Source organism: Aptenodytes patagonicus, chromosome 6 (genome assembly GCF_965638725.1).
Source record: "Aptenodytes patagonicus chromosome 6, bAptPat1.pri.cur, whole genome shotgun sequence".
In the NCBI taxonomy this organism is placed as follows: Eukaryota; Metazoa; Chordata; class Aves; order Sphenisciformes; family Spheniscidae; genus Aptenodytes; species Aptenodytes patagonicus.
Window position 1 is genome coordinate 13,147,593 of NC_134954.1, and position 27,097 is coordinate 13,174,689.

Sequence of the window (27,097 nt, forward strand, 5' to 3'; positions counted from 1 at the left end):
TTTCCCAAAAAATGTTCCATGGATGTTGAGTTAAAAGGGATTGAGAAATACCGCTTGAAGTCAAAACTGTTGCTCCTCCTGTAGATATTATGCTGCAAGAAGTTTTATTGCTTGCACTAATACTGCTGAGAGAGGCCTCAGAGTTTCTCATTAAACCAGGAAAGCCATCTTCTACCACAGGAAACAATATGTATCATCCTAAACATCCACCACTTTTATATATTGTCCCTGTCAGCTCCTCTGCAGCCCCCGGTTCCGTGCAACAGCTGGAGTGAGGATTTATGGCAGAGCGGGGATGTCGAACATGCACGGGACAGCACAAGGTTGCAGTTCTGGACCTGGGGACAGAGGAGAAAAGAAGTGCCCTCAGAGGCTGAAGAACTGTTGTACAACTGGAGAAGAGTAGGGAGCAGGGAAAGCAACTTCTTCCAGGATTATTTGCTTCAGGAAAGATTTTTCTTCAGAACATCTTATAAACCATTTCGCCAGCTGGAAAATCCACTCAGCTTGCAGAGATTCTCAGGATATGTACTTGAAAGATCAGTTACCCCTCCTCAAAACCACTATGAAGCCTTCAAATGCATTTCTCAGATCTTGTCCTTTTGCCACAGGTATTTGCCCTCACTTTCATTTTTCTTGCTTTTCACACCACTCGTTCCTGCCAGAACAGCCACACACATGAAGTAGCTCTCTGCTGCTCTACGAGACTGTAGCAGTGCTGGAAACAACAGGGACAACCACATAAAAGGACAGCTGAGTATTTCCAGGCAGTTTCTACGGCAAGGTGATCTCACCCTTTCCATTTGCTTTGACTTCCCAGAAATAGGCACAGCTCACGTGGCAGCTCGTTTGGGGTTGGTAGCCAGGTGTCTCCCCTTGGCTCAAACTTCAGTCACTGGGACCTCTCCAAAGTGAAGATATCCTGCAGATTTACAACCTGTTTGAGCTGGATCAGCTCCCAGAAAACACCAGTTAAAAAAAAAAATCCATGAATAAATAGGAAGAATGAGATCTCTTTGCTGACCTATGAGCCTCACAGGCTTTGTTACTAAGGAATATATCCTTCTCTCTCCTATTAAATATTTATTAAAACAGTAGGATAATTTCTTATGCTATTGCACTTGGTATTTCCTGTCCACCTTCATGAGGAGATCACACTGACTGCTTTGTTCTTTCAGAAACCAGGAGACAAAACAGCATGACAGTTTGTATTTGCATATTTGCATATTATAACTCCAGAAACTGTACAATTAGCAGACACAAAGCAAGGCCAGAGAATGGTGTTTGTCCACATTTCACATCTGGTTTTCTCCACTTGTCTGTATAAAAAAAATTCCTGCAGCAATGTGAAGGCCAAACATTTTTTTTCTTAGTCCTTCCTACAGAGATTTAATCCTGTTAAGTATGTACATCACACATACCTTCTTTTACCGCTTACCTTTTCCTCACCCGTTTTAATAACATGTTCCAGGCTGAAGAGAATGTCATTAATTGTCACAAGCAAATTTCTCCAGCACAGGAGACATTACTCCTCAAATATGCCCTGTCTGATCTGTTTTAAGACAAAATCTTCTAAGCAACGTGGTCATGGTTGTATGACACATTTGCAACTGCTTTCAATGAATTCACGTTTTACCCCCAGAGATCCTTATGGTGTTCAGTTTATGGACACAAAAGAGAGAACTGCATGACCAAATGAGAACTGGAATCACAAACGGATAGTGCAAACACTGGATTTTGAAAAAATTGCCTTATATTCAGGAAAATTTCATCTACAATTGGAAAAAATAATGAAACTCCTTTTATCAGCAGAATGAACATCTAACTGTTCAAAACAATGGTCTAAAAACAAGAACTGAAAAGCTTTTTATCTTGTTTTCAAAAACAGGTTTTGGTTTTTGTTTCTTAACTCAAGCTTTCAAAAACTCTGTACTTCAGCTGGCGGTTGAACAAGGGCATAGAAATGGTAGATCACACAAGGCTGAAATAGCAAGAAATAAATATTTGTCAGCTGAGCACTGTAAGAAAGTTTTATGTCCCCTTTACTGTAGATCCCAGTATAATTGTATTAAAGCAAGCAGTACTAGTTGCACATGTAGGGATGTAGCATCCCAGCACATTTTAATTTCAAGCTGACTGAATGATTCCACATGTCAGTTTGAATTTCTTTTTCAAGTTCAGTGAAAGGTGGACAGCAATGTCCAAGAACAAAGATTGTTCTTCCCATGGCAAAGCTCAGTTCAGACCTTAGTGTGCATAAAGTCTTTAATTATGTGACACGTATTATCCATAGCACTGTGCCTGGCAGCCCCTGCTCTGTAAACAAGTTCAGATTACAGAAAGCTTTGTCTGTTGTCTCAGGCTTCATCTCTCATGCTGAATTCTGATACTGTCACAAAAAGACAGAGAATAACAGGAAAATCTTCCGGCCAAGCCAACAGAAAACCACTTTTGAGAGCTGGCTTCTCACCCTGAATGCCTGTGTACTGCTGGGCAAGTCACAGTTCCTACCCTTCAGATGTAGCCGATTGCCAATTATACGTTCACCGAATGGATGTCTGTCTTCAGACAACAAAGCTCAGGTCTGGAGAAGCATAATGTACTACAGTGGCTGCAAGCTGTGAGCTGTGCTTCGAATATAAATATTTAATTTTATCTTATTTTAATATTTCGATGCACAAATGCGAACATGTGCTAAAGCTACTGAAAGACTCAGGCCCTAAGCTTATCCAATGAAGCACACAAGGCTGTTTGTCAGTGTTGGCACAGAGGCTACGAGGACTGTTTCCTCATTAGCAAAAGCAGGGTGATGGTACCTGGAGCTGTGAAAATTTAGTTGTTATCTTCTACGCAGCATTCAGACAATACAATGAAGATGCCACAGGAAATGTTATGGATGCATTAGTCATGCAGTATTTGGTTCTGTGCACATTTTGGTGATGCGATAAGTCTGAATATACCCACTGGGTGATAAGGATGTAGAGAAATTGAGGGCAACCTTTGCCATTAGCAATGTCCGTCCTGCCCATGGGGATCCCATGAATAACACAGTGTGTGATCAAACAGCAGTGAAATTTTAGCATGCCTCATAATACAAGTCTACAAAGAGACTAACTTAAGACCATGAATAGTCTTAAATGCAGAATTTCCTAAAGCCTGAAAATGCCACTACACGCACATAACAAAGCAGGTATTCATAACATAATGTGCAATCAAACAGGTGTCAATGGGGAGTGACACAGGTTGCTACAGCCAGCCAGCCATGAGAAAAGTTTGAGCAATAACAATAGATCACACTCCTTGCGACCAGTCCTTAACATGGAAAACACCTTTCCAACATCTGCACTTCGTGTAACCCACTAAAGGAGTCAGTGCTCAACACGCCTTTCAGAAAGGGAAGGATGGAAAGATAAGTCCTTCATCTTTGTTCATTAAGCACTTCGGGTTGATCCGCTGGAGACACTTTCTACTGTTCAGATTCAAGGAGTACAGGGCTTGCTTTGATCAAGTGACAGCATTGTTCAAGGAGAATCATTTTGGTCAGCTCTGTGTTCACCATCCTGTCAAACACATCATAAAGATAAGAGGCAAGTAATTTTCAGTCCTAACTGACTCCCCTCCTGCGGAAGCTCACCTGCAAAGCTGGACAAAAATCATCAACAAGCTAAAACTGATGAACAAAAGTCAGAATTATTCTATTCAATACTTTCTGTTTTGTTTTGTTTTGGGGAGGTTGGGTGTTTGGTGGCATTTTCTTTAATTATAGCAGAGTTTTCTCTTTTCTCTTGGAAGTACTTAACAGCAAGGAAAGGAGGGAGGCAGGGTAAATGGAAGAAATGTTCTGCTGCTAAGCCTCATGGATGCAATTCCCACGTTTCAAGTTGTATAATTACTTTGTTTTTCCAACATCTGGGCCTGGTCTAACGCCACTATCTCACCTGGAAAAAACGAGGGTTAATGTGAGACGCAGTAATTTATTTGGGAGCTTCCCCAGTGCACTGCATTGCCTTATGTGGGAGAGACTGTAAGTACAGAGAAAATTATAGACCTCTTATCTTGATCAGAGGGCAGAAGAACATGGTCACAGTGAATAATATCCATGTACCTAGTAAACAAGAAACCCTGCAGATACTGTGTTTTACCAAAGCGTCCAAGCAATCTATTAAGGACATTGTATTGTAGCATTTGAATCTCACCCTCAACCAGTCTCATACTGATGGCAAATGAGCATGTAATGAACTGCAGCGTACCCTGGGGAAACTGGTTCGTTTAAAGCTAGCTCTTGATAAGCTAGTGACAGCAACGCAGGCACAGCCCTTTCAAAGAGACCTTTGCTGCCCTCTGCCTGGTTCTTCGGAGGATGCACTGCTGAAATTAAAATTGGATGATTTCGCGCTGTGGAATTCACACTTGATCTATGCTGAATGAACCGGCACTCTCTCTAGCAGCTGTTGATGTTCTTGAGTAGGCTGAAGGCTGCGTGGAGACAGCTTCCCTTAACTACAGCGTCAGACCAAATACACGCATTGGGACTAGATATCTAAACAGTGAACTCCCGGAAAGATGTGTCCTTTTCTGCCATGACTCAGGCCAATGCCACGATAGCGTCAGAAAGCAGCAAGCCTGAAATCCTGTGCATCTGCCTGCAGGTCCCATAATTCAATAGCAGTCTTAAAACTTGTAATATAATTTAAAACTGCAGCAATGGTCTGCATTTCTCTATGATGTTGATTACTGTCCATGAGTGCTGAAGCTACTGATACCCTCAGTATTAGTGGAGGGTGGTGGCTATGATATTTGTCCCTGCCTAAAACTACTCAAAAGTGGGCTAAGGGAAGCTGCCGGCCTTATATTGCAAACTATAGCTTACAGTTGTCAATCCAAGATGAATTTACAAGGCAGAACCTATGCTCATGTGACTGCATCATTGGAATAAACATTTTTATAGTATTCAAAAAAGTTATTTCAAAAAGAATATCACACAAACCAGTCCAAAATGTTTCATTTTCTCTGTAATGCTCCTTAAAATACATTCCTTGTAGAATATCATCATATCACCAGCTGACCCCAGAATATACTCGTATTATTAGCTCGTACCCTGTCTCATCTGCTCTGTATCATAAACTATTCAGGGAAAGGGCTGCAATTTTATTACCATTATTCCTTTAACATTAGAATCTCACACCGCAGGACAGCAAATAAATAGTTCCTGGAGTGTTGGCTAAAAATACCACAGGCTGAGATTTCTTCACAGATATTAGGACAAGTTCATAAGCTTTTCACTAAGAAAAAAGATATGCCAAACTCAGCTGAAATACTATTTCAAATTAATCCAGTTTATTGGGATTTTTTTAGGCTGATGATCTCAATGGATAAACACAGTTTCAAATAAACCCTCTCAGAAATTTCTTAATGAAAACTTTCTATTTTTACCACTAAATCTTTCATTCAAGAAAATATAAAGAAAATAGTTTAGCTCAGGACATCAAACTTGAATTTGAATACACTGGCTTTTAGAGGCATTTTGAGTCACTGCAAAACTAAAATGTATTTTTTCTGCTGCAACTTACTGCTCTGTGGGAACTATAATGATCAAGAAAAAAATCCCAGAGAAACTCCCCAGAGAAAAGTGTCACTCAGGAAGAAAGGAAGGAGGGAAGAACGAGAGATACTGGAATAGGGTCATCCTCACCTCTCCAGCTATCTGACATTAAAACTGATAAGGAGAAGTATCCATGTTATGACAGCCTTCATGCTTTCACAAAGGTAATAATTCCAAATAAAATGGTCCTGCCTTTAAGTTTCTGTGAACCATAAGAAGTTTGGGAATAGCTGTTTCTCACCTTGCTGCAGGCATCAGTTTGGGATCTGACAGCATCAAGAAACTAGAACTTACCCAGGCTTGGTGTTTATACTAACTATCAAGGTCCTCGATTAAATATTGAATAGTATTAGATGCAGGACAGAATCCCATTCAGCCTATCTTTCTAGTTTGACATGGTACTATTCATATGTATTTCCTGAGTTTTCCATGAAGTTTTGCAAAGCTTCAGATATGCCATATTTCCCTAGAGTTTCTGAGATTGTGTCAATGCCACATTAAAGAGCAGTAAATTACATTAACGGCTTCTCTCCTGAAAACAGACCTCTAGCTATGTCGTCAAACAAAACTAAGTAACTTTGACATTATTTGGTGAGTACCGACTCTGTTTTCCTCCCAGTGCTTGCAATTTGATTATTTTTCCAGGGTATTCCAAGAAGTGCAATCAGGCTGACTGATTTATAACACTGCAACTTCTCTTACATTCTGAAGACAAGCAAATGTTTGACCTTTTCCCATCCTCCACAGGTTCTCATAGATAACTGCTAATAGCTCTGAGGTTGATACTGTCCCCTAAGTGCCCTGGGACAAATCAGTCCAGCCAATGTGAAAACATCACATTTATCTAGTTATTTTCTAACCTCTTCTTACTAATCTAGACAGATAGCTTCCATGAACATCAGTGGTGTTAAATGTATTGGCCTCTGGATCACCATTGCAATTTTCATTGACAACGAAAGCCAAAAAAGGCATTAAATTGTCCATCTGCCAGAGAGCATTCCTGATGTACTGCAGTTTTAAGAAACCAGCACTTTCCTCGGTACTCATTATACTACTGAAATACTGAATTTTTATTCTTTATTACTTATATTTGCTTTGTGTATAAACTTTAAGGATACACGGAGCAAATCTGCCAGGTAACACATCTAGAAGTTCTAGATGTTGAAATTGTCATCTCATGTCAATAGTCACTAGCAAACTCCTCAAAGAATGAGACAGTGCAGAAGCATTCACTTTAGGGTGTGCTTCTGACACTGTGCAGACACTGGAATGTGTTTGTTAAGGCTCAAGAAAGAAGGGCAAGAATTGTGTCCTTCCTAACGTGGGAATTTGTATTAAATAACCCCACCCTACTCTATTCCTTGCCTTTGCCATTCTCTTATTCTTTTATAGGAGCCACATTTCTCTTCCTGTTAAAGGGGAATACTTCTCACAGGTGGGAAAGGTCCACTTTTTTCCTGCAGATGCAGCACAGTGCAGAGTAGAAACATCCACTGGCTTTGCAAGAGTTAACTTCGATGTCAGGAAGAAGCTCACTGCAGAAAGGCAAAATCCTGCCTGGGCTAAGTGCTCTGCCTAAAACCAGGGCAAGCTCCCTGCACGGCTGAGTTGGCCTGCTTCTGCTCCCTGAACAAGGTCCTTCACAGCCAGTTCAAAAGTCTTGGTGCTGCACGTACATCCTAATGTCCAAATACAGCTCTGCAACCGCTCTGCCTTCTCCTCAACAGGACATTTGATATAAATGCTTGATTTTTTTTTTTTTTGCACTGTGCTCTGTCCTCCCACTAAAGTGATATATTTTATGTGCTCCTCCTGTTCCATTGCAGTCACACCTTCCCACACTCCAAATCATGACATTTATGATCATATTTTGTAGTTGATAAAAATTTAAATTCTCACTAACTCTAAGGCTCTCTTCCTGGAACTGCTTTGTTTTTCTTACCTTTTTCCTTTCCTTAGAATTCTTCTTTCTTATTATCACCAGGTAAAAAAGGGACTGCGAAGCCAAGGTATATTTTAAAAGATCTCTGCATTAAGCAGTGATCTACTTAACCTCTTACCTCTGAGAAAATGCTTCCTCCTCTATTGAGTAAAGATCTATGAACATGAAAACATTTTACATGTTAATTTCAGGAAAATCATGTTTTAACAAAGTTAAAACTCTCACAGCAAACCTTTTATTTCCACCTGATTTTGGAAAAAAACAAGTTGACCTACATGTGTCATTTTAATTGTCATTTGTAGTTATGTATATAATTATTATAGCTTTCTCTCTCCAAATGCCTTTAGAGCAAAGACATAATTAATTTTTTTCTCTTTTCTTTTTATATTTTGGCCTCAATTTTATACATAAGGAGATTACCTCTCACACCTGCTGACATGAGCTATTCCAGAGACAAAGACTTGTGAAGCCACCTTCACCAGATAACTCCTCTGGGTTCAGAGTGTCCTTGCAGAATTCAGTGGAAAGGGAGACAGATGAGCATCACGGTATTGTAAGGCTCTGAGCCTCTCCAAGAGCTACATGAACCCAGAATCTTCAACTTTGCCTCTCTACATTTTCTATATTTTCCTTTCTAGCCAGATCTTCCACTGTATCGTTGAACACTTGCATGGTGCTGCTTTGGGGAGCCATGGGGAAGAGCTCAGCAATGAGGGGCGGACGAGGTGATGAAGAACAAAGCAGAGATTTCCATATCTGATAAAACCACTATGCTAAAGCCTGACCGTCTTCCCATGTTTGTAAACAAAACTGAACTTCCAGTTTGTTTCCAGGAAAATAGTGTGGCCTAACCAAGTCAGTCAGTCCCCCTCCCTGCAAGCCTATCCTCCTTGACTGGTCACCCAGGCCAGCTCCCAATCATTCTTCAATGTTCTATCTACAAGGATTTAAATTTTGAAGGGTGATCTAAAAGGTGCAAGACAGAGACTGACCTACACACTGATGTGATAATCCAGGAGAACAGCAGTCCTTTAAATGGGGCCCCCATGCCAAGAAATCAGGCACCAAAGTATGATCAGCTTTACAGGCTAAAAGCAACTAACCTCAGCCATCACAGAGAAAGGTGACGATGTGGGAGCAAATAACTGAGCTGTGCACTGACACTAGCAGGCTGGTTAGCATCCATGATACAGAGGACAGAAAGGGTGTCAATCCCTCTCGTCTGTCCCAAAAATGGAGCCCGAACAAGCCATGAGAAATAATGTAGAAGCAATAAACAAGAGAAGAGAGAGGAATGAAGGATATGGTGGAGGTCTCCAAGACACCCCTTAAGACCAGCAGCCCTGGATCGACACGGCTCAGCAGCCTGATGGAGGAGGCACCACGCAGCCAAGGCTGATAGAGTTGGCATGGAACCTGGGAGTGGCAGCTGGGCTCCTCTCAAAGCTGCTCTCAGCTTTGTTGGCCTTCTGTGGCAACATCAGCCAGGCTTTAAGAGGAAGACCAGGCTTTATTAGAACATGAGCTAAAGTGAATCGCTTTTAAAATAGGTCAGGCAAGAACAGAAATGCAAAGGCTCTGAAAAGCATACCTCTCCCATCTCCCTGCTGTGAGCCTCCTGCTGATGTCCTGCTGCCACACCTCATGTGCTGGGCTCTCCTCTCCCGGGCAACTGTGCACAACAGATTAAAAATCACCAACAAGCAGTTCCTGTCACAGATAGACGTTAGCACGACCATGCGCGAATAACCTACCCACATACGATGTACAGTTTTCCTCTGAAGCACCCTGCATGTCTCCTCTTGAGCATCTGGTCAAGCGGTAGTTATGTCCATTGTTTTGGGTTCAGGCAACTCATCTTGCTCTGGCTGCATATGGGCCTTCCTGGGCAAGCTTCCATCTCAGACCTATTTATGAGCTTCCCTTTTGGAAGGATATCTGAGGAAGCATCAGGAGCAACAGCACCACATAGCAATGATGTTAATGCTTGTAATGCTACTGATGTTTCCATCTTCATTTTTAAGAAGCAATGACAGCTCCAACGTCCCCAAATCACAGCGTTTTCTGCTTTGCCTTATCTATCTGTGCACACATGCAAATCCACAGAGACTTTGACATCAGTTTTTAACAGGGCACACAGTTTTCTGTCACATAAAATGTCAGGATGTGATCTACCATATTTTACTAGTGCTATTCTGTCATTTAATTTAATAACAGCTAAATATCAAGTGCTTACTATTTTGATGCTGTGTTCCATCAGCTATTGAATTAGAAATAATGAGACAGGTCTAAATTTGTGATTCATGGTAAACTGCCTAAACTAATCTCAATCACACAGTGGTCGACATCTAGTGATAACTGATTTAACAGATGATCGTCTGTTTAGCTGTCCTACCCTCTCTCACAGAAATAGGAATATTAATGAAGGACAAGTTCACTTACACTTTACAAGTCTTTTCCAGACAATATAAATAAATTTATATTCACCACAGGAACCAATTTTTTTCCTTTTCTGCTATTATAGACTCTTTCATTGAATTTGACCAGTATTTTGTGTATATAGAATCATAGAATTGTTTAGGTTGGAAAAGACCTTTAAGATCATCAGTGCAACTGTTAAATGACAAGCCTTTGTAGCTTCAGGTATACTGCTGAACTTCTGAGGTGATTAAAAAGTATCTCTGGTGTTTTCAATGTATATTTTTCAATTTACCATCAGCTCTAATTACAGCAGGCTCCTCAACCCAAACTGCCCCTTGGAGGAGCTCCTTGCACCTGCTGTAGCAACCACCCAGTGCTGATCCTGACAGGAATCAACCCACAGGAGTAAACAGTTGCTCTGTTAGAAAGGACTTTCCAAAAATTAGCTTGGCAGAATTTTAAAATATTAAAAGTATCTGCCCTAAAAGAAATCCTCTCTCTGTATCTTCACTCTTCACCAAGTTTCAGCCTGCACCTTTTCTCTGCTGGACTCAAACCAATTATCCTCTGGCAGATTTAAATATGCCTTATACATATTCTGCTGCATCAAGTCTAGAAATTGTCAGTGAACTGTAAGTCATCCATAAATAAAACCAGTTGCTCATTTTTCCTTCATATCTTTTATTAGTGACCATCAACAAAAAGTTGACTGAAACGTTATGAGTGATGACAGTAATATAAAGAGGCAGAATTTGCCAGGTATGTTTTTCCAAACTCCATTGCTTTTGAAAACAGGATAACTCGGAGATAATGAATTAATTTTTGAAGTCTGCCAGTCAATTTTGTCATTTGCTCACCAGCATACCAGATTTAAATCTGCCAGGACAGACAGCAACTGCATGGTGCCTTTATGGCTGAGAATGATGGTGTGTTCCAGATCAAAAGAACTTTTACAAAAAAAAAAAAAAGAAAAGATCACCTTCAAGAGCAGGTAGCAGGGTCTGAACAAAATTACCTGCTGTAGACAAAAGGTGCCTTTTGGAGCAGAAATTCATATCCAAGACAAAAAACATATGGGCTCAAGACATACATTCACAAAAGTAACTAAGATTGCTTAATAGATGGTCTGTGACATACTGCACATGTCCACCCTAGCGTGGAATGGCACAAACTCTGTACGGGTGGGGCTGCAGCGTACCCCCCAAAATGGGCTCTACGTTGATCTTCGTCACCCCCTCAGGGAGCCGGAAGGTGAATGCCCGCAGCAGGTTGGCAAAGAAAATAAAGAGCTCGGTCCTCGCTAGATGCTCCCCCAAACACACACGGTGCCCTGCAGAAGGAAGAGGGGGAAGGACAGTGCGTAAATTACCCTGACCTCAAAAGCAATCGTATTCGTCCTCACACAAAGCAAAGGTATTTTTGCCGAGTCCAGAATTTCTCTAGGACTTAATGCAATCAATGACACAAAACTTCATGTAATTCTTCCTTTAAAGAATCCTGTCTCCAGCTATAGATAGCAGTGTAGCCCTTCTGCTCTGAGTTTCGCTTCAATTACCTCAAAAGTCTCGTCTTCATTTGACTGACAACTTTAAAGGAATTCATTCAATCATGTAAATGAAGAATAAGGACTTGCTCTTCCTGGGAGATGTTGTACTCCAGTTTTGTACACATAAAGAATCAGCACAGCTGCTTGCAAGTATTTTCCAAATGTATGTCTGGTGTTGAAATGTATGCCCCAAATCAATAACCAGAATCATTAGCAAAGAATTTCCTTCCAAAAATAGAGCAAGTTATATTTATACATTTGTCAGGACACCTCTGATTTTCCATGTTATAATTTGTTCAGTAGAACGAATGTTTGTAGTTGGATTGGGAAATGTTACTGAAAGTAATCATGTTGATTTTATCACTGTTTTCCACAAAAAGGTTTAAAATAAATGACCAATAGGTTTTTAATAGACATCTTAATTCAACAGTCCCAGTTCAAACCATTAATGTTTGTGCTGTCAGTCCATTTACCTATTGAGAATGGTAAAAAGGCTTCTTGGCTCACAAAGTTTCCATCCTTATCCAAGAAATGACCAGGGTTGAACCGTCGAGGTGTTTCCCACTGCTCTGGGTCATACAAAGACGAAGCAATATTTGGAAGAACTATGGTGCCCTGAAAGGAGAAAAACCCTAGCTCAGTTCTGGCTGTCAATCCTCCCCCAGCAGTCAGAACCAGCTAGGTGAGACCAGTGTTATTTTACTTTCAGAGTTCAGTGTTGTGTGCTGGCAGGTTCATTTCCCCAGTAAGAACTGTGAGGAACATGAAGTCTGTTTGTTCCAGAATGTCAGTCCAAGCCTGACAGTGGAAGTGGCCATGTCACTAGAAACTAACAACTTTATTTGTACTAAACTCATTTTCACTTCCAACATTAGAAGTTTCTGTGATACCATCTCTTGATGAAAGCTAGTTGCAAACCTTCATGCTTTTCCCTGGATCTTTTACAGGCTTTCTGCAGGCAAAAATTCAGTCAGAAATCTTTCCAATGCTTTATTAGCACAAATCAACCACAGTATCCTTCAGTATCAGTCTCTAAGGTTTTGTCTTCATTGGTTTGTAGAAACACTTGCTAAAATCCCTTCTTCCATCCAGGGGCACCTTTCACTACTGATAACCCTCTCCCAAGAGCTGCGTCACTCAACTCAGCCTGGCAGATGGTTTCTTGTCTTTGTTGCCATTCAGGCTATGACCCAGAGGTTTCCAACCCCACTGCTGTTGAGAAGACCCTGGCACAAATAGATTTTAATCCACACCTTGCTCTACTGATGCAGGAAAAGTCTGTAGCAACTGAGAAACTGTGTCTGTACCTTTTTGAGGGGAAAGCCGAGCAATGTAGTGTTCCTCACACACACTCTGGGCATGCCAACTGAGACAATATTGCTGAAGCGCTGAACCTCATGAACCACAGCATTTGTGTAGGGCAGTTCTCTCCGATCCTCGTAACAGATTAACTGGGAAGGACCCAGAACAGCATCCAGCTCCTTCTGCACTTTCTCTGCGGAGAAATATTCACCATTGCAGGTGGAAAATTATATCAAGTATTTTCACTAATTCCATTTTCAAAGACATTTCCTATTTACAACTACAAGGACAGCAACAAAATTGATGTAAAAATGTAAGTAACTTTTATAAAGAAAATAAAAGTAGCAGGGGTTCCAACAGCTTAAACATATGGGAGCTCTACTTCTGAGTCTGAAGATATTTGATTGTAGATTAAGAAAAGACATTTGTTGCCTAAAAATTTAAAACTCTCTAAGAGTTGCCTTACTAACACTTAAATACAAGAGATAATATTTATCTTTGCGTTTTCTTTTGGCGAGGTGCCTCAGGCACCTACAGCCAGTTAGAATCACTACGTTCACAGCTCTCTGGAATTTAAGCCAGGTGAATCTGGGCCTTAAAAGCCTAATTCCTATTAAATGGAAATGGTTCTTATGTAGGACGTCTGTTAAGTGAAGCAATGCCAACTAGAACAATGTCCAAATACCTTTTAAAAAAACTGGATCTGCTTCTTGGCACCTGCCTTTTGATCAAGAATAGCATGATTTAAATTACTAATTGCACAGGAGTGTTGGGAGCATTAACAAAAGTAAAAGATTTGTTTTGTAAACATCAAGAGAGGCAGTACATACATCATAAAAATGCCTTAGATTTTTAACAAATGATCCGGTCTTTTTCCAGACCCTTTGAAGCAACACTAAGATGCAGGGAAGCCAATTCTCCATTGATCAGTTTGTGCCCATTCACATCAAGCCTGCTCAGTGACTGCCAGCAGACTTTCACAAAACTATGTTAGGTAGACCCTGACAACAGAGATTTAATCACCTTACAGAATTTAAAATGTATATCCAGAAAGATTTTTAAGTGAAGTAAATTTCCTTCTATGAAGAACTAGCTTGCAAAATCAAGCACGACTACTTCAGGATCTGGTATAGTTTGAAGTGATCAGTCACTGCATAAGTATAAATATGCATCTCTGTTCCAGTGCTTCAGAGAACAAGGAGAGCCCAATTCAGTGATTAGGCAAAAGGCCAGACTTTTCCATATGGTACATAATGGAACTGCATAACATTGTCATTGGGTGTCAACACAGGCAAAAGTATGAATGGGTTCAAAAGGAAGCCACCGATTAAATGGGGACAGATATACTGGTGTCAGTTCATTATGAGAGTCTGGATGCAATATACGACTCAAGAAGCCAGGGAAGGATCATTCTGCACACACCCTGCTTTCCCAAGTATGTGCAAGGTATTATATTCAGATAAATAAAATTATTTAGGTGAGTCAGCGCTTTCATAACCTTAATTACATTAGGTGATAATAAACATGCAATAACACGAGATTAAGTAGATCTTCTTGTCTGACAGCTACAAGTTGAGCAGTTTTTTCTTATCTTCATTTTTTTCCACCATTTAAAATCCTGTCCTCCTCTGTGTATTTGCACACATTCTGCTATCTAACAATGAGATTTCTGTTATCCAGCATAAGATAGCATTCTTTCTTTGGTTTTCATTTAGTGCTCTATGAAAATGATTGATGGTTATTTAAAAGCTAGACTTAAAAATAAACTTCTTAAATATACATAGACATAACAGATGAGCCATCAAATTCCCCTCCCAACTGGCATAATTTCTGTTGCAAGAAACTCAGATACATCACAGAGTTAATTTAATCACGGATTAAATAGACACCCTGATACCTTGGGATCATAAATGGACTGATGGACAAAAGTGAAGTCAAAGTTGCCAACTGACCTTTAGGTGATTATCTTTACTACTTCTGTGACCTACAGAGCACAAAGAAGGGCAGGACTCCCTGTAGCCCCCATCACTGACCATCAGCTAATACAAAGCAGAATTGAAGTAAGTTTCCAAAGAGTGACATCCCTACTATCACACATCAGTTTCTGGTTAATTATTTTCAGCCACCAGTCGTGTTTACAACTAAAACAGAACCCAGCTCAGTTTCTTGAAGTACCATCAGCACCTCACCAATGGCTGCAGCAGTGGCCACTTCAAGGATTATGCGTGCAAACCCTCCAGCTTCCAAAACAGCAACTCCAGCCCTCTTACTCCATTGACTACCCTACTGCAATCTTCATTTCCCCAAAGACCTCAACTCCTCCATCTCAACCAGCCACTGTCTCCTATACATATGCATACTTCCCAAACTGTTAACTCTTTCTGGGAACTGCCTTATGCCTGTGACTGCTGTAAGAGCCTGTATACAGATACTGTGGATCTACCAATGCTGCCCAGCGCAGATCCACCAGTACAAGGTCCATGTGCCACTAGCCGTATACCAGTATCGACGAATAGTCTCTGATCCATGAAAACATTATGCCTTGGCTGTCCTATTGCATCAGAAATATTTGTGACGTGCTTATCCACTCACCTTGGACGTCTGGATTTGCCACCATATAGAGCAGGCCCCAGTTCAAAGTAGTGCTTGTTGTCTCTGATCCACCCAAGAAAAGGTCATTTATAGAATAAACCATGTTGTCTTCATTGTATGTAGACCTAGGTTCATCTTTGGACTGCAAATGATAAGATAAAGTAGAGGTTTATACATGAAAGTTAGAAAAATCAGAATAGTTTTAAATGTGATTTCATCACTGGTTCCAAGCTGTAGTGTGTTCTGCCTACAGTACAATGCAGAGAGACTGATAAAGAATATTAGACACCAAAGATGATTATCAGTATGAAAAGCTAACGTTTCACAAATGAACAAGCCATGTTTACTCCACTCTTAATCATGAAGCTAAATCACATGTTCTCCACAGAAAAGGATTGTTGGCTTAATTGTGCAAATAGTGGTACATTTAGAATGTTTCATAAGTAAATGTTCCTCTGAAGATGTGTACCAGCATGTCGTTCTTCATGCCTCAAGCCATATTCCATCACTTAGTTTTTCTACCAAGCAATACAGTGACCAGGGCTGGGTCAGAACACTGGGCTGTCAAAAGTTCTTAACCTGTGGTATTCAGGCTTCTTCTCCACTACAAGGCCACAATGACTCACGTACAGCTGCTCTGGGGTTTTACAGTTTTCAGTTAGAAGTGTGAGGACATGCATGTATATGCTGAAACCATGAAAAAATATTGTTACGGTTTGGGGAAATTAATTGTCTAAATTTAGGGAGGTTATGCTCAGGGGTCTTGAATCTTTCTTTTGCCAGTGGAGCAACTAGAAAGTGGGAAGGATGTTTTTCCCTGTTGTAATATCATCTGATCTTTTTTATATTGCCCCTGCGTATCTATTAGAGACAGTTCATTTTTTTTAATAAACAAACTTGGATGATTTCCACCCAGCAGAGTCCCAGAAGAGCTCGCTGAAACAATTTCTGGTCCACTGATGTTCAAGTCTCATAAATCTTAGAGCAGCAGTGAAAGGCTTTAGAAGCAGTTAAATGCTTTGGTAGACCAGATGTGTTAATATTGTGCCAGTATCAAAAAATCTAAAACAAGAGGATCCAAGGAACTAGAAGCCAGTTAGGCTGACATCCACCCTGGACATAAAAATATAGCAGCTGATATGGGAATCAATTAATAAAGAATTACCAGCTAGAAATACAAATTAATGCTATTTATTATGATATAGGAAACTGATCTTGGCAAGGAGATCTGATCTGATTCTTTAATAGAATTACCAGCTTGGACAATTGTGGGGATAGGCAGCCCGACGACAAGCATTGCAGAGTTTGACCTTGACAACCGAGCCTTGTGTCCGTGAGAAGAGAACAACAAGTAAGAAGAAACTGCTGTGTTTATAGAAGACTAGCCTATGTGCTTGTGTCTAGATGCGCGTGATCAAAAGGCTGTACCCTATCAGTAAGCTGCTGATAGCGCGTGAACACTTGAGTTTTGTGTAAGAGGAGAGCTTAATGTATAATAAAGGTCTTTGGTTGCCTCCTGCCAGAGTCCGTGCCGTCAATCCCCACAGACAATAATGACAGTTTCACAGTTGCAATATACTTGGAGTTCCACAAGATAGTTGCTTTTGTTCCCCACAATAATAAAAAAATCAAGCACTACGAAGTATTCATAAGACACATGCTAAAAGACTAAAGAGCTGGCTGACAGAAGTAACTAACAGACATTCTTCCCTGGATGCATGTTTCTCTAGTGTGATTGAGGACAGCAGCAGAGCCAACTCAGGGAGTACACAAGGCAGGCAGCGGTCCAGGATGGCAGACCCCTTTCGGCTGTGCCAGGAGATGCAGGATGGGTGCTTACGGCCTGACAAGGTTGCAGTGCCCTCTGTTCCTGCAGCCAGCACATGACCATGGCGGAAGGGGCACCGGCTGTCCCTGCAGGGAAGCACTGCCACCCACTACTCACTTCTCCAGGGGCTGCAAGACTAGATACCCCCTATCCAGGATCTCATTTGGCTCTCTGAGCCACTCTTGCCTTGTCACCCCCCAGCAACACCAGTCTCATCTTGTCACTTCCTCCCCTTTCTCCTTTTTCTTCCTGTCACCAAGCAGAACAGGAGGAGGAATATGGCCTACTACAGTGGAGAAGAGGAGAAAGGAAGAGTGGTTAAGTGGAGGTAGAAGTAGTCACAGAGGGGAAGGGCTGCTAGTCCAGGGATTAGGGAGGGGATCCAGTTCCCAAGAGACTCAGACAAAGAAAAAGTGATCCTGGTAAGGTCTAGAAAAGGGAGAGATGTGTGTCCCCACTCACAGCTTATGCAAGCCTCCTACAGCCTTTCAAAACCCTACGGATTCCCACCTACCTCTACTATGCCTGCCTGCCCGAAATGCCCTTATTTGTCCCAGTTCCCTTTGTCTGCTTGAAACTTCACTGACACTGGCACTCTCCTCTTCTCCAGCCTTGTCTGAAACTCCGCTGACTCCTAGATTATTTCCCCACAAAATGCTCTCAAAATCCAACTGTCCTCTTGCAGCAACCTCTCCTGACAAACCCTTACCAGCCAAATATCCTATCCGGAACATCCCACGTTGTCTCCCCAAAATCTTCCCAGTTGTCTTGTGGTCCACTTAGAAATTCAGTATCCTTTCCTGGAGGCCTTAAATAACTTTGTAACTTGTGCCAATGAGAAAAAATGCAGTGTATTAACCTGCCCTTTAATGAAAGGATTGCAAGGTGCTGTGGCATATCAATAATTAGAAAGGATTTAGCAAGTCCCTGGTTACTGGATTCACATTAGGATGTCTATGAAAGGTAAGAGATTGTGATAGAAGGGCTCAGACTGGATGATTTAATGGTCCATTTCACCTTATTCCCCATGAATGTATGATCAGCCAGAACAAATACTTACTTTTTCAATGTGAGCCAGGTAAAAGTCAATGAAATCCTGCAGTTCGTCTGGTATCCCACGCTCCATGTGCATTCTGATCTCTCTCCTTGTAAAAGAGCTCAGGACATCATAGCAAGACAACGCCTTCTTATGAGGACCAGGGAGACGGCACATCAACCAGGGGAAGATTTCATACAGCTGCGGGAGTGACACACAAGAGGTACCAGAAAGTCTCTATCACTAGAAAATGCATTTTAGGCCTACTAAAAAGAGAAGGTAATATTCATATTAGCATGTGTTTTTGGCATCATTAGTAAAATATTTTGACAAAGACTATGCTTATGTTTTCAAGTTGTGAAACAGTACACTATATAATTTCTAGCTGTGTTGATGGTAAGATTCAGAGTTCCACAGGCTTTCAGCTCAACCACAAGCCAAATTAGAATGATTATAATTAGAATGAACTGTATTAATTTATTCAATTATTCAATTCATGTATTCAATTACAATGAACTGTATTCAGACATTTAAAAAGTGAGATCCTGCCCTCCAGTGGAGGATACCAGGAAGGAAGAAGCAAAGCCGTTGCAAACTGTCCTCACCAGGATGTGCAAAAGCAGTTGATACAACCCAAAGCAAGGGCCAGCTACCAGCGGCTGGTATACAAACTCGGTAATCCCCCAAAGCACTGTCTACTAATCGAGCTCTCAAGGGTCCTTAATAAAACTTGAAACATCTGAAACGCAGAAAATCTGAGAAACAGCTACCTGACATTTTTGAGTGCTCTCCTCTAGAAAAGAAGAAAGGATTAGCTGACACAACCAGATTAATTTTATCCTCCTCTCTTACTGTTTGGGAAAATCTGGCCTAAGAATAGCTGCTTTCTACCTACTCTGAAAGCTAGAAAGTTCATTCTGATTTTCAGCCTATATTTATGCCTCGGTAATTTGTATACATTGTTCTTGTATCTGCAGTGTATTTTCTCTTAATAGTTCTTTTCATGCTCGAAACATAATCCCGTGATTTATTTATCAGCAGAAGTTGATAAATTTTCAGTCTTTCTTTGTCTTCATTTTGCTGAGCTGTTCTCATACTCTTCTAATTATACCACAGAAAGCACGTTATTGGGTGTTCACTGGAGTCTGGCTGAATTAGATAGACTATACTTCCATCTTTTTGGAAAATCAATTCTTATTGTCAGACATCCAATTATCAATTAATCATTGCCTTATCACAGAAAGGTAGTAGTCCAGCCCCTGGTAAATTCACATAGAACTTCATATCCTTTTTGTTTAGTTCCATCTCTGGTATTTTTTTTCTTTCAAAATCTGTTCAGAAGCCTTACATACAACTGTGGTCTGACTAATCATATATGGGTGCCCAGATTATATGCATTCCTACTCTCAAATGCACGCACTTTCCGGCTACTATGGCACTGTAACTGTAAGTGGAATTTAGCTGTCAACGTTCAAGACAGGAACTGAGCCCATCCACCTTCCTGGCTACCAGTCCTGCCAAAACTCCTCCTCCATTTCTGGAGGGGCCCAATCCACAGCATTCTCCCGTTCAGTGTCTGACAACATGGAATCCAGTTAAGAAATGGGAATGTGGATGCAGCAATGTCCACTTTTTACAAAATGCTGAGTACCCTTTGCATCCAGGAAGTGGGAAGATTGCAGCCCTCCCTCTGGAATGGTTTGAACTCCTGTTCTTATTTCCCAGAACAGCATCTTATTCATTGGACTAAAGCAAAGCTAGGATAGGAAGGAGAGAAGAAAAGGAGGTATATTCTCTATCCCAAAAGCAGGTCTCGCCTGCCACCACTACACACAACTTACAGGACCAAAGCTAGGCTAAGCAAAAGGGAACCTGATCGTAACTCAGTGAGAAGAATGCTCCATGGGATGTGGGGGGAAATCTCTGTGTTACAGGGATTGCTTATGTGTTTTACATTAAGAAGCTACTGCATAAGATGTATGGGACAACTTTAGAAGTGGAACCAGAACCAAAACTCCTGGGCAACTTTGAATACACTTCTGTGCAAAGCAGGCCTCTTCTAGTGTCAGATGAGTCCTTGACTCTCAGAAGAGTGCTGATTGTTTTGATTGCCAAGCTTACAGGTATATTTACTGGCTTAGCATTTCCTATGTTCTGCTGCCTGCATCTAGAGCTGCTCCTCACTCAGGGTGAAGGAGTAGAATTCCTCTGGGAAGTCTTCAAGTCTCCACTTCTTATAGAGGAAATGGAGATAAGTAGCCACAGGCAAAATGCTTCGGTATTTGAATCATTCTTCTCTCTGTTGACTGTATATAAAACAGTGTCTAAACTTGGCACATGAATCACACTTTTAGACCTAACATTTAGTATTCAACAATCATGATGCCCAAGGCAGGAATCTGTTGTGCATGGGGGTTGAGAAACCAAGTAACAAACATGACCCAGGAACAGTCCATCAGCTTGTGCCTTGCTGCAAAGATTTAAGAGCAAACTACCTTATCACAGTACTCCAACACAGGACAATGAACACAAATGACCAAGGCTGGTATATAGAGCATTAGCATCACACTTTGAGATAGTGCACTGCCCAGTAAAGCTGCATGGGACATCACTCACCCATTTGAAAACTTTTGCCTAACCTCTTGAATCTGCATTTCTCCCTTTCTGTCTTATTCAGAAAAAGACAACAGATCATTTACTTACATGATGAATAAAACTGCCTCCAAATTTGAATAGATGCTCTGTGGCTCTAATCAGTTCATGGAAGGTTTCATCCCCTCTGGAGAAGCGATGTCCAAAAACAACAGCACAAATTACATTTGAGACAGAATGAACGAGAGGGAAAGAAGGATCCAGGGGTTTCCCTGCAACCATAATAATAAATGTCATTGTTAATGTCTTCTATTCTGCTTTAGTGAAATGAGAGAATATTATAGGTTACCCAAAGAACTGTCAAGAGAGCATTGCATTTCACAGAGAAGCAGCAATCTTCTTACAAAATTGTAGTATCAAACTGATTCTTCACAACTATGGTGCAATCCCATAATCCCAGGAATGGGTGGCACCCTAAAGAAATGCCAAATGTGTAAAATATTTTGTAATATGATAGAGCAAATTTAGAGGTAAGAAAAAATTATATGCAACTTTGCTGTCTGACAAATTCAAAATAGGTCTCAAGCATGGGAATGACTGAAAACACTGTGGTCAAAGGAAATCTGAGGGGAGAACTGTAAGACGAGAGGCAGCCTTATTCAGCAAGAAGATAAATACATGTAAGGCTACTATATTTTGTCTGACCTTGCTAGAGATGTACAACCTCTGGTAAGATAAAATGTCGTAAACTCCTTTCAACCAACTGTGTCAACAATATAATAACTTATTTTAAAGCAATTACTTGAAAAACTAATCTCAAAAAAACTATTTTTTGACTCCAGAATAAACGACTATGAACAACTATATTTATGTATGTACTGATGCAACTGTCCAACATCCAATGCACAATTCTGATTAGCAACCTATTGTTCTGGGCTTTTCTTTCCAGCACACGTGGTCACATCTCAGTCTCTCCTAGTTCTTAAACCATGGGATTGGGCTAGATTTAATTATTTTTAATTGATACAATGCTAGCCACAGCATGTCCTGATTTACTGTGCCTTTGCATAATGATCAGCATTGGGAAATCCAACTCAAATGCTCCTAACTGGGTTAATCAGGATAAAATGTTGTAATGAAGACAAGATTCTAGTCACTGCTTTACAGAGTTCATGCAAATGGTGTTACAAGACTTAATTCATCAGCATTGATAATGTGTCCATATCTTTATGTACCAGCACCATATATGAGCCAGCAATGTGCCCTTGAGGCAAAGGCGGCCAACATTATCCTGGGCTGCATTAGGAAAGGCATTGCCAGCAGGTCAAGGGAGGTGATCCTTCCCCTCCGATCAGCACTGGTGAGACCCATCTGGAGTGCTGTGTCCAGTTCTGGGCTCTCCAGTACAAGAGAGACATCAACATACTAAACAAGTTGAGCAAAGGGCCACAAGGACAATTAAGGGATTGGAGCATCTGATTTGAAAGAGGCTGAGAGAGCTGGGACTGTTTAGTCTGGAGAAGAGAAGGATCAGGGAAGTATCTTAAACGTGTATAAATACCTGATAGAGGGGAATAAAGAACATGGAGCTAAACTTTTCTCAATGGTATCAAGTGAGGCAATGGGCAAAAACTGAAATACATTAAATTCTGCCTAAACGTAAGATACTTTTTTACTATAGGGCTGATTGAACACTGGAACAGGTTACCCAGAGAGGTGGTGAAGTCTCCATTCTTGCAGATATTTAAAACCCAACTGGACTCAGCCCTAAGCAACCTGCTCTGATTGACCCTTCTTTGAGAAGGGATTAGACTAGACCATCTTCAAAGATCCCTTTCCACTTTAAGCATTCTATGATATAAATAAGCTCCAGTTTTGCTTCCCAATTTTAGTAGTTTTGTAAATAACTTTGAACAAGAATAGTCTCCCACTGGGTTTGAAAACACAGAACTGGGGTCTTTGTATTTTCAGTCCATTCCACATAGACACTGTAAGACCCTGCACACTCTCTTGTGGAACAAAAGCTGCCCTTGATTTCAGAGCAGGACAGAGAAGTTCATACACTAAAGACATCAGACTAATGACAAAAATGAATCAGTATTTATTGCAGAGATACCTTTCATACTTGCAAAGAAGTCTACCAGGTGGTGGGTCTCTTCTTGAACTCGATGCTCCAGACCTCTTTTCCCCAGACCAAGGTTGCGTAGAGTCCTCAGTGCAAACCTTCTCTGCTGCTTCCAGGTGTGACCAGTTGCCAACATAATCCCTGCATTCATTCAGGGAAGAGCTCTGTATCATGCTAATATTTATTATAGACAAAGACTACATTAAAAGATTTACTAAACCACAGAATATAATGAAACTATTGCATTGCCTATGAACACAAAGACGCAAAGGAACAGCTGTGGCATATAAGCGTGTGGGCAGGGCTAAAATGGACAAACTCAGCTGGGTAATAAGATAACTTGCAGGATTGAGCTTGATCCAAGACAACCAGTTATCTCAGAAAGTTTGACAGCTGCTTCTCTAGACATTCTCTGAAGTGCTTGCCTCCCACTCTCTTCTATGCTTGGAGCTCACCTGACCAGAGTAATGATTCTCATGAAGGGAAAAGGGGAAAGAGTTCTGACTGTCCACAGTCATGGAGAAAAGTTCCTGTCCACAGGGCAGAAAAGTTCAGTACTTGGTCTTTGTCACAAATACCTTCAGAAGAAATAAACATCATATACTAACAGGGTCTTTAATGTAGTATAAGAATCACCGATGACTGAAACAAATGCAAATTAGAAATACTTAAGGAACTAGGTTTCCTTAAAAAAAGCTGAGGTCCCAAATAAAATACAGGTTGTTTCATAATGCAGTTGTTCATGAAAATCAGGAGTTTGGGAATTTCCGGTATGGTTGGGGAGTATGGAACCTAAGCAAGGTTGAAACAGAAGTGCACTGAACCTCTAGATGGAACTGTGCGAGTAAGAAAATATTCACAAAAGGAATGGAATGGGAAGAAGATCCCACCATCAAGCTCATTCTTCAATTGAAAACGTAATGGTGGGAGGCGGCAAGTCCAGGACAAGGAAGCGTGCTGTTTCCTGCTCTTCCTCCACTTCTCTATGGCACAGCCTACCACTGCCTCATCTCATCACCTTTGAATCTGCTCCAGTGAATATTTCACACAAGGTATTTTGAATCTTTTTTCTTTTGCTGGTCTTTTCCTCCTACTACTATCCAAAGGCTGTTTCACCCCTCCCTACTTTGCAGTTCACCTGGCAGTCATTCCTCATAGACAAACCCTGCTACTGTGGTACCTTTGGAAGTGGTTACAAGCTACAAAAGAGCTGCAGTTTGTCAAGATGATGTTTCTGTGCAATATTTACAGCAAGAAATTCTCACCTTTTCCTTTGGCCATTGCTCTGAAGAAAGGAGACACTAGCCTCCCAGAAACATCTTCAGGGTGCATGGTCATACCATCCTTAACTGCTTGAAATCCATTCAGTACAATCACTGGGGCCCATCCAAACCATAAGGTGAATATGTTGCCATGAATTTTTGCCAGCTATAGACAGGAGGGAAGCCAGGAAAGCACAGATGAAATCCCACACAGGATTACAGGACCAGCCCTAAGGTGCAACGATGTTCTCCATCTTTCCCGCAAGATTACAATTATCTGTGAGAAAGCATGAATGACTTTTCCAGCATTCACTGTTGGAAACAACTGAGTATTCCAGCTTTTCAGAGCCACAGACCTATGCCAAGAAACATTAGGTAGCTTTTATTACTATATATAAGCCAAGGCTCAGTTCACAATGATTCATGTGATAAAGGGTATTTTCTATGCATGAATTTATTTCAAGAGGGTTTCTATCATTTGTACTGGTAAAGTGGCACAAAGGGAACACAGAATTGTCAGAGGAATAACTAGCTTGTAGAGACCGGACCAGTTACTTTCTTGTTTCCCCCCACCCGTTTGCGTATTTAGGTACTGGAACTTGAGTAAGACCGTTCTGTCTCACAGTGTCCTTACTTCCTGTCTGAACCTGCCGTTTGGTCAGAATAACTGGCATGCCTCATCCAAATCGCAGTGACAGAAGCCACTGGAGTTGTCTATTGAGAATCCTGAGAGCACTGCGAGAACCAACAGAATGAAATAGAGGTGGTTTTGTGCGCAGAAGTAGTCCTCAAAAAACAACTAACAAAAGGTTTGTGGGTTTTTTTAGATCCTGACAATACAAACAAGCATATACACACATAGTGCATCTTAAGTATATTTATTTTATATTTACTATTTACTATTCACTGTTTACTGTTTACTGCTCAAGCTAGAGAGTGCCAGTGCTCAGAAAGCTAAAAATCCATGCTGTGAAAGTCATTTTTTTAAAATAGTATTTCTTTTCCCTACCTGCAAATCTGATATATTATCCCTAAAGGTGTTTAATCCTAAATGATATAAATTTTCACATTAATTTGTCAACTTTAGTGTTAAGTGATGATGGAAGGATATCAAGTTTCACATGAATTTGTCAAATTCAGTGTTAAAAAGTGATGGGTTTAAGCATCAGAATGATTTTCACACATTCAGAACTTCCAATAGCAGTTTTCTTAGCTTGGCAAACTACTTTATGCTGCAATAACTTTTTCTTATTTTGCCAACCAAACGAGCAGTTCCAAACCAAAACAAGTGCAATATCACAGTGGCTAGTTAACAATTACAGTATATTACCAATGTAGTTTTGGGAGAGAATGTTTTCACATAGCAAACAACATGAGAAATGGGAAATTACAAAGACTTTTAAACAATTAGGAGTATCTGAAAATAAATACCTTCATGAGGAGATCACGATTAAACTGAAAGTTCAGCTGTATCAAGGTCCCAAAAATTGGGAGAGGGATTGGTCCAGGAGGAAGTCGTCTCCGTACTTGTTGCAACTTAAAAAACTGCATACTTAGAAGAAATACAGCCAAGGCTGTAAGAACTTGACTTATTGTCAACATTTTAACAGCTGCTTTTACCAGCTTGTCTTTATTGAAAATAGTCTACTGAAGCGATTAAGGCTGGTTGCTCAACCAGTTTTTTTACAAGAGTTTAAATTTCATATAATAACTATTCCCCGCCCCTAACCTTCCCTCTTTGTTACCAACCACTCCCTTTTTGTCCCGCTCATCACATTCTCATGCTCCAGCTTATTTAATAGATGCATACCCCTCTTCTCATTCAGACTATATTTGCCAAATATGGATCACAGGATCTGTAGGAACGGTGTCTTAATAGAAAGACTAGGGCCAAGATTTTCCAGCTTAATGTGTATTAACCTTGAAAGGGATGTATCTATGTTTCTACAAAAGCTTGCTTTGTTTACAATAAAAAGCTTATTTTTCAAGGCACTCATTTCTAATTTAACTCTCTCCTTCAATAGGGAAAAAAAACCTCTTTAAAAAGAAATTCTGATAAGTTTTACCTGCTCTGTATCCAGTGTAATTTTACAAAATCTACTTAAAATTCACCAATTTATCAGAATTTTTCATTTGGAATCAATGTAGTACCCTCCCTGGCCTTTTAGATATTCAAAGATTTTCCATCTAAATTATTTTTGTCAACAGGAAAAGTAATCTTTGTCCAGTGATCTTTCCCATGGGGAAGTGAAGAAGTTAAGGCCTGGGGCCTTCACCGCCTCCAGGGCTGCAGCCTCACAACAGGACCTCTTTACTTCTTTCTTTAGCCGTGCAGCCTTGAGTTTTCACATTATCAGTTATTTCTCACAAATCCAGGTATTCAGATACCATTTGTCCCTTCAACTTCTTGTCAGATTCACCCACATCCTTTGTCATAGTCTTAACACCAGCCTGAAGCTCTTCCTTCTTTATTCCTTTGCCATCATTTCTGCTAACAAGTTCCTCTGATATGGGGATCCATATCTCCTCTCATGCTCTGGCCACTTCAGGAGGCTTTAAAACCTTTTTCCTGGTGGTGTTTTCCTGAGAAAGGAAGAAGATTTCCTGTCTGTTCCAGACTTCGGCCTTCTGGTTCCCTCCATGATGACAAGGCCCTGCCCTGGCAGCAGTCATATCCTCCTTCCCCGTCTAAAATGGGGGCACACCACAGGAGCAGGAGCAGCCAGGAAAAAATAAAAGGGCAGGAAATGGAGACGAACATAAAGCAGATCAGCACTTGCAGTCACCACCGTGCTGGAGAAGGGAGTGGGCATGAGGAGGCAACCCCAAGCCCCAGCCCTCCCCCACCC

The 27,097-nt window shown here is 40.8% G+C and overlaps 1 protein-coding gene across 1 annotated transcript; it reads right to left on the minus strand.

Annotated features, from left to right (window-relative positions):
- Positions 1-10,633: 10,633 nt before the first annotated feature.
- Positions 10,634-25,936, minus strand: LOC143161563 (cytochrome P450 2J4-like). The gene is made up of 9 exons (XM_076340648.1): positions 25,680-25,936; positions 24,252-24,414; positions 22,978-23,127; positions 20,973-21,133; positions 18,294-18,470; positions 15,406-15,547; positions 12,819-13,006; positions 11,985-12,126; positions 10,634-11,295 (listed from the first exon to the last, which is right to left on the minus strand). Exons 1-9 carry the CDS (start codon positions 25,848-25,850, stop codon positions 11,117-11,119), a joined length of 1,473 nt encoding a protein of 490 aa, XP_076196763.1. The 5' UTR covers positions 25,851-25,936; the 3' UTR covers positions 10,634-11,116.
- Positions 25,937-27,097: the final 1,161 nt, after the last annotated feature.

Bases quoted from the DNA above. Each gene is read 5' to 3' on its own strand.
- LOC143161563 (XM_076340648.1), bottom strand. From the start codon at position 25,850: ATGTTGACAATAAGTCAAGTTCTTACAGCCTTGGCTGTATTTCTTCTA. The intron at 18,471-20,972 runs GTAAGTAAATGA...TCACTCCCGCAG, and splicing joins GAGGCAGTTTTATTCATCAT to CTGTATGAAATCTTCCCCTG. The intron at 15,548-18,293 runs GTAAGTATTTGT...TATCATTTGCAG, and splicing joins ACCTGGCTCACATTGAAAAA to TCCAAAGATGAACCTAGGTC.